General features: G+C 62.3%; 1 protein-coding gene across 1 annotated transcript in view; it reads left to right on the top strand.

Annotated features, from left to right (window-relative positions):
* The window catches only part of TACC3 (transforming acidic coiled-coil containing protein 3), a 9,419-nt gene extending 3,493 nt beyond the window's left edge, over positions 1-5,926 (top strand). The window contains 11 exon segments of the mRNA XM_024732739.1: positions 202-351; positions 2,231-2,283; positions 2,543-2,646; positions 2,788-3,013; positions 3,206-3,310; positions 3,927-4,003; positions 4,079-4,122; positions 4,589-4,749; positions 5,256-5,362; positions 5,450-5,570; positions 5,712-5,926. Coding sequence (XP_024588507.1) covers positions 202-351; positions 2,231-2,283; positions 2,543-2,646; positions 2,788-3,013; positions 3,206-3,310; positions 3,927-4,003; positions 4,079-4,122; positions 4,589-4,749; positions 5,256-5,362; positions 5,450-5,570; positions 5,712-5,777 — 1,214 coding nt within the window. The 3' untranslated portion in view covers positions 5,778-5,926.
* The last annotated feature ends 1,165 nt before the right edge of the window (positions 5,927-7,091 follow it).

Genomic DNA, 7,091 nt, shown 5'->3' with positions numbered 1-7,091 from the left:
CAGGGACCGCAGAAGCGGCGGGCGAGGTACGGATGTGGGCGGGCGTCCTCATGCTGTTGCCATGTCTGCGGGTCGTCATGGGGCAGAGGCAGGCCGGTGGTGCCCGGGGCTGGGGGGTGGGACACGCTGCTTCCCCTGCTCCCCCCACGCCCGCTCATCTTGATGAGCCCCTGCGGTGACCCCAACCTCCCTTCCAGGAGGGGACCACAGACGCTTCGGGGGCATCGGCTCCAACCAGCAGCCCGGGCAGCAAGCCACCAACCATACCCACTGACCCCACAGCTGCAACCCCCCGGGGGCCGGAGCCCGGCCTGGACCTGAGTGGGGAGCACTTCTGGGACCCCGCCGAGGGTACGTCATTCACCCGTCCTCGAGGCCAGGGTGCTAGAACCGTGTTCCGTGGCGCCCGCAGGCAGTCATTGTGCGGGCAGCCCCGTCCCCTGACTTGAGTGATTCACATGGAAATTTCTGGTTTATCAACTATGGGCATTTTCAGGAGAACAGGACTAAGATCTGTGATATTAAAAATATATATTTTTTAAGCCAACTTAGAAAAACAGGCAGCAGGCCTGACTGACCCAGGCGGTGCAGATACAGACACAGGAGGCAACGGGAACTCGCTGAATCGAAGTGCTGTTTAAAACGAGACCCCGTAGAGATAAAAGGAGAAGCCCTGCCCGTCCACGCACCCTGGATGAGGGGGTGGAAGTCGCGGGTCTGAGCTGCCTTCAGTGAGGACTTCCAACTGAGGTGCTTTACAGGACAGGAGGCAGCACGCCAGGATCTCAGTTTTGGTTACTTAAAACCCCCAGGCCTAGAGAAGGCAGGAGGCGAGTGTAGGGTTTCTGTGTGGCAGGGCCATCGTGGGGTCCTCCCTGTGCGGGCGGGACCAGGAACCATGGGTCAGCTCCACTGGGGCAGCCTGCTCCCCGGCCAGGGACCCTAGACACGTGACTCGGGGTTTGTGTCCTGTGATGTTTCCAAGTCCCTTGTGTCGCATTGTGTGAGGACTTCCTTTTATGGCTGAGTAATATCCTCCGCGTGGATAGACCGCATCTTGTTTCTTCTTTTACCAGTTGATTTCCACTCTTTGGCTTGTATGAATGAGGCTGCTGGGAACACTCACGTACACGTTTTATGTGAGCGTACGTTTCCCATCTTTTTGGGGCAGACGTACCCTGAAGGGGACGTGGTAACACTGTGTAACTGTTTGTTCCCCGCGGGGTCCGCACCCTCTACTCTGCCCCCACATGGTTTGAGGGTCTGGGTCTGCACCCCACCGTCCCGGTGGGTGTGCAGTGCAGTCTCGGCGTGTTTGGGTCTGTTTCCCTGCTGACTGACGTTGACCTTTCGTGTCTCTTCTTTGGAGAAGCATCTGCTCGGGTCCTTTGCCTGTTTGTTAATTGAGTTGTTTTTTTTTTATAGAGTTGTAAAGATTTCTTGTATAATCTGGGTAAGAATTCTTCTTTGGGTACATGATTCACAAAAATTTTCTTTCTTCATTTGGCTCATCGGGTCTTAGTTGCGGTACTCGGGATCTTCATGAGGGCACCCGGGCTCTGTAGTTGTGGCGCGCGGGCTTAGTTGCTCCGCGGCATGTGGGATCCTAGTTCCCCAACCAGGGATCAAACCCACGTCCCCTGCAGGCAGATTCTTGACCACTGGACCACCAGGGAAGTCCCTCTCTTCACTTTCTTGATGGTGTCCTTGGAAGCACGAACGTTAACTTTCCAGCCCCATCTCTTCTGTTGCTGCTTGTGGTTTTGGTGTCAATTCTAAGAAATCATTGCCAAATCCAGTGTCACGGAGATTTGCCCTCGCGTTTCCTTCTAAGAATTTTATGGTTTTAGCTCATATATTTAGGTCTTTGATCCATTTTGAGTTAATTTTTGTCTATGGTATGAGTTACCCTTAGGTTTTTTAAGCAAAGGTCATATTATCAGAAATTAAAGGACTCTTTTCAGCGTGGTTTTACACAGTGGTTCTCAACCGGGGCGATTTGGACCCCAGGGGACACTTCTGGTTGTCACGCCCCCAGGAGTGCTGTCAACACCCTGCGGGACACGGCACGGCCCCGTGGAACCATACAGCCCCAAGCGTCCTGAGCCTGCGGACAGCAACCCCACTCTATAGCAAAGGGCCGTCAGTCAAGGATGGACAGGGAGGGGTGCCGCTCCAAGCGCACAGCCCGAGTGCTGGCAGTGAGATGCAGCTGGCGCCTCCCTTTCAGTTCTAGGCACGGGGGCCGAGGTGGATTACCTGGAGCAGTTCGGGGCGTCCTCGGTAAGTTCCCGGAGCCTTCGCGGCGGCCTTTCCTCAAGTGCCAGTCTCAAAAGGGGCTCTTTCTAGAACAGCCCCGGGCCGCGATTCCTCAACCGCAAGCACGTGTCCACGTCTGACCGGACGTGGCGGGCGGCCCGGCTGCTTCCGCCGCTCTGCCCCGCAGGCCACTCGGGTCAGGGCGGCTCCCGGGCGGGACGTGGGGCGGGGCGTGGAGGCTGTCATGTCGGGGGCACCGGTGACCCTGCTTCCTTCCCTGCAGTTTAAGGAGTCAGCCCTGAGGAAGCAGTCCTTGTACCTTAAGTTTGACCCGCTCCTGCAGGACAGCCCCCGGGGGCCGGCGCCTGTGGCCCCAGAGCCCAGCAGGTGCGCTGCGGCGAGGCCGTGTGACGATGGGAGCACCCTGCCGCAGGGAGGGGGGCAGAGACAGTGGCCGGGCCCCAGCTGCCCTGGCCGAGCTCGTAAACAAGTTTGTAAGCGGGTCTGTGCTCTTCTGTGCCCGTGCAGCCCCTCCGACAGCAGAGGTGGGCAGCCTGATGGGCTGCATGGCCCACGTGTCCAGAATATTGACCCCGTGGCCCTGGGGGAGAGTCCGGGCCGACCCCTACGCACGCAGACAGCATGCGTGTTCTCTTCTGGTCTCAGTGCACGGGACACAGACGCGCATTCCTCGGGAAGCCCCCCGGAGGCCCAGCTGCTGGACCTGGACTTCACAGGAGCCCCGGACGTTCCCGTAAGTGGTTCGTCCCCTCTGGGGTGTAAAGAGACACTTGTTCTAATGGCCCGACTTTCATGTACTGTGGATCTGAAGGCTTAAGGGGTCCGTTGGGCCGAGGGGGGCTGCACTGTGCCATCTGGGGAGCCGACGGGGCAGAGAGGAGTGCCAGGGGAGCTTGCGGCCCAGCTGGTCTCTGTCACCCTGCAGACGCTCGGCCCAGCTCCTTGTGACCTCGGACCCAGGGCTCCGCTGCTGCCCGTGGGGCCCATTGTGGACGTGCTGCAGTACAGCCAGAAGGACCTGGACACTGCGGTGAGGGCAAGGGGGGGGTGAGGGGAGGTGCCCAGCGAGCGGCCCCCACCTGCTGGCTGCAGCCCTGGGCGTGGCACCTGCAGGCTGCTCTGAAGAGCCTCGGGGAGCGGGGGTGGCAGCTCTGTGCGCTGGCCTTTTGCTCACACCGTGCAGGCAGGATCGCAGGCGGCCACTCACCGACCCCCGAGCCAGGCGCCCAGCCAGCTGACTGTCCTGCGTTTCCACCCAGTGTCTCTTGCAGAACCTGTTCGCAAGCGAGGGTCTGGGTGTCCGCTCTGAGCTGCCCTGGGTAGCGGGGGTAGCGGCCCCCAAGTCCCCTTGCTGCCTTGGTGATGCCCTGGGTGGCGTCCGGCTGGTCCCCTCTCAGGGAGGCCTGTACGCCGGGCCACGCTGGGCCCAGGAGCTCCTGGCCCCTGCCCGCCGTCTTCGGGCGGCGTTCTCTCTGCCGCGGGGCTCTCCCCCGCACGCTGCTCTACCGCCCCGCCTGTGTCGGGAGGTGTCCCACCCGTGCACCCACCTCACGCCGACCCCCCAGCACTGCGATGTCTGCTGAGTGGGGCGGGAGACCCCAGCACGGCAGGACACTGGCGCCAACTCAGGTGTGTGGTCTGCACAGGTTGGGGCGACGCAGAAGGAGAACGAGGCGCTTAGGGTCAGGTGCACGGCGCTGCAGGAAAAGATCCTGGAGATGGGGTGAGTCTGCGTGCTGGCTGCCGAGGACCCCACAACGCACTCTCGGGGCTCACGGCATCTGCTCTCCTCCCACAGGAAAATCATGGACGCGTTTGAGGGGACCGTGTACCAGGCGATGGGTGAGTTCCTGGGCTGGGGCAGCTGGCAGTCAGGGAGGCCGGGGGGTGCAGGGCCCGGATGCTTATCAGCCCTCAGGTTGGCCGGGCCCCGAGGTGGCATCCGGGGCTGTGGCGGCGAACAGATTGGGTCCCTCCAGTGGGTGCCGCACCTGCGGTCTGACCCCTGCCCCGAGGGCCGCGTGTCCAGCTGCAGCCTCCGTGGGTACTGGGCACCGGGTGTGTCCGGGCTGGAGGCCCTGAACGTGGGATAGGTGTGGCCTGGGCTCCTTGTCCGCTCCCTCAGCTTCCGGGTAGAGCTGGTGTTGAGGAAACAGCTGTTTTCGGGGCACTTGGGGCCCCCAGGTCCTGCCCTGGAAGGTCCCGAGAGCAGGGCTGGTCAGCACCCCAGGGGGCCCTCCTGGCGCTGGTCGTCTGTGGCGCCACCTGCTGGCCGCCCGCTGATCCCGGGTGCTGGTCTTCCTTTAAGAGGAGGCTCAGAAACAGAAGGAACTTGCCAAAGCCGAGATCCAGAAGGTTCTGAGGGACAGAGACCAGCTGACTGCAGACCTGCACTCCACGGAGAAGTCGTTCTCCGACCTCTTCAAGCGGTTTGAGAAACAGAAGGAAGTGATCGAAGGCTACCGCACGGTGGGTGCCCGGCCGGCAAGAGGCCCCGGGGACGGCGGGGTCGGCATTGTTGCCAGTGGGGCAGCGCGACAAGCAGGGACGGGGAGAGGCTGGGGGCCCTGCAGGAAGAGGGGGTGAGCTGAGCCTTGGTGAGCCTACTGCCGGATGCGAGTGCCCGCGAGGCTGTCCCTGCGTGGCCTGCGCAGAGACTGCTGTGTCCAGATGTTCCCTGCCGCTGCTGTCTCCCTCCTGGGGACCTGGGGCCCGGCCTGCTTTCCCCTGAGGTGCCTGGACCTAGGGCTCTTGTGTGCCGGGCAGGGTCCCCTCGGGGGCGGGGGGTCAGGCCCTGCATCCGGAGGCCTCCTGAGCCGCGGGATGAGAGGAGGCCTGGGGCTGTGTGAGTGCCGGCATCTCCGGAAGAAAACGGGAAGAGCTCTTCCCCTGTAGCCTGGCCCACTGCCGCTCCACGAATGACCCAGAGAGCCTGGGCCCTGAGCTCGGGGCTCAGCGTCTGCGCTTCCTTCCAGAATGAAGAGTCGCTGAAGAAGTGTGTCGAGGATTACATAGGCAGGATCGAGAAGGAGGGCCAGAGGTACCAGGCGCTAAAGGCCCATGCGGAGGAGAAGCTCCAGCTGTGAGTGTCGGGCAGGAGGGTGCAGGAGGCTCCCTCGGGAGGGGTCTGGTCCCCGGTGGGCTCAGCCCCGCCCCTCTGCTGCTCCAGGGCGAACGAGGAGATCACCCAGGTCCGCAGCAAGGCCCAAGCGGAGGCCCTGGCGCTGCAGGCAGTCCTGAGGAAGGAGCAGATGCGCGTCCACTCGCTGGAGAAGGTCGTTGAGCAGAAGGTGGGCACGGGGGACCCACGGGTCCAGGCGGAGTGGGGGAGGAGCGGCCCTCCTGGTTCTAGAAGCTCTGGGCCTGCTCCCAGCTCTGAGCGTGCTGGGAGAGCGCTGGGAGAGATCAGGGATTTGATTCTTCTCCTTCAGACTAAAGAAAACGATGAACTGACCAGAATCTGTGACGACCTCATTTCCAAGATGGAGAGAATCTGATGTGGCAGCCCCGACCTGTGCCGTCCCCCCGTCTGTCTGTGTGTCTGTCTGTCTGTCTGCCTGTCTGGGTTTTTTTTCTCTGTTAACCTCAACTCGTTTTTAAACTAGGTTGCTTTAGGAAGAACAAATAAAGTTTCCCTTAAGTCTAAGCAGTAGAGCTCTCCTGGTCTTCGTTAAAGGGACAGTTTCCGGCTGAACCAACCACAGCTGCTGTCCCCTCTGTGCCTTTGGCCCTTCCCTGCCCCGCACCTCACAGCTGCCCGAGGAGTAGGCGGGTGGCTGGGCGGGAGGGCAGCCCCTCCCGGGGGTCAGCCGAGTGGGCTCCGGCCCCACCCCATCTGCCTGGTCGGCTCTGTGGTCAGGGGTGGGGGCTGTGTCTCCGCCTCGGCCACAGATCAGAATCCAGACAGACTCAAGTCTTCGAGGAAGAAAGCCAACCAAGGCAGCCACGCGGCAGTTGGCTTTGTGTCACCTGGCGAGGCCGCAGCCCCTGGTAGTCGAACACTCACCGAGATGTTGCAGGGTGTTTGTAGCCATGCCGAGTTCACGTCTGCCGTGGTAGCACCGACCTGTCCTCGGCGGTGTGGAGGCCTCCTCCAGCCCTCGAGGGAGGAGGGGTCCGTCTCGGGACCAGCAGCTCCCGCCTGGGTTTCCAGCCTGCCGGCCTGCCCCCCAGTAGGACCCCACAGTCTCCTGAGACAGAGCCGAGAAGCCGGAGGGGTGAAATGTTCGAGGGCAAATGGGTCTCCTCTGGCTGTCTCTCTGGAGAACCCTCCATGGACAGACATTCGAAGCTCCTAACAAGCTCTGCCTCCAAAGGCTCCGAGGTAAGAACGTCTCAAATGGGGGGTCTGAGTGTACACCCCCAGCCCCCCAGCCCCAGCGGGCTGCGCCTCAGCCCCTCAGGGCCTGCTCCAGAGGAGGGGCCCGCAGTACATGCTCACTGGACCCTTGGACACTGGCCGGAGCACTGTCCTTGTCATGGTCCCTTGCTCACTGAGGGCAGGGGGGAACGCCTGGAGGGTGGAGGTGAGGCCCTGGCATGGGTGCAGTGGGGGCCAGACAGCCCCCGGGAGACCCTCTGAACTGGGCAGGTCCCAGCCTGCAGGGCATCAGGGGACGCTGGACACAGGCGGGCAGAGAGCTGGCCAGAGACTGGTCTCTGAAACTCTGAGCCCTGAAGCCGTTCCTCAGTCTGCATGTCCACCCTATTCCTGGGGGCTGCTGGAGTAGGCAGAGGACACCAGTCCCGAGGGGAACCTCCGACACAAGGGCGCTTTCCCCTCAGGGAGCCCCCGCCCCCACCACCGCCTC

This window comes from Neophocaena asiaeorientalis, unplaced genomic scaffold (genome assembly GCF_003031525.2).
Source record: "Neophocaena asiaeorientalis asiaeorientalis breed wild unplaced genomic scaffold, Neophocaena_asiaeorientalis_V1.1 scaffold762, whole genome shotgun sequence".
In the NCBI taxonomy this organism is placed as follows: Eukaryota; Metazoa; Chordata; class Mammalia; order Artiodactyla; family Phocoenidae; genus Neophocaena; species Neophocaena asiaeorientalis.
The sequence above is the reverse complement of the archived record's forward strand: the minus strand, read 5'-3'. Positions and strand labels throughout refer to the sequence as shown.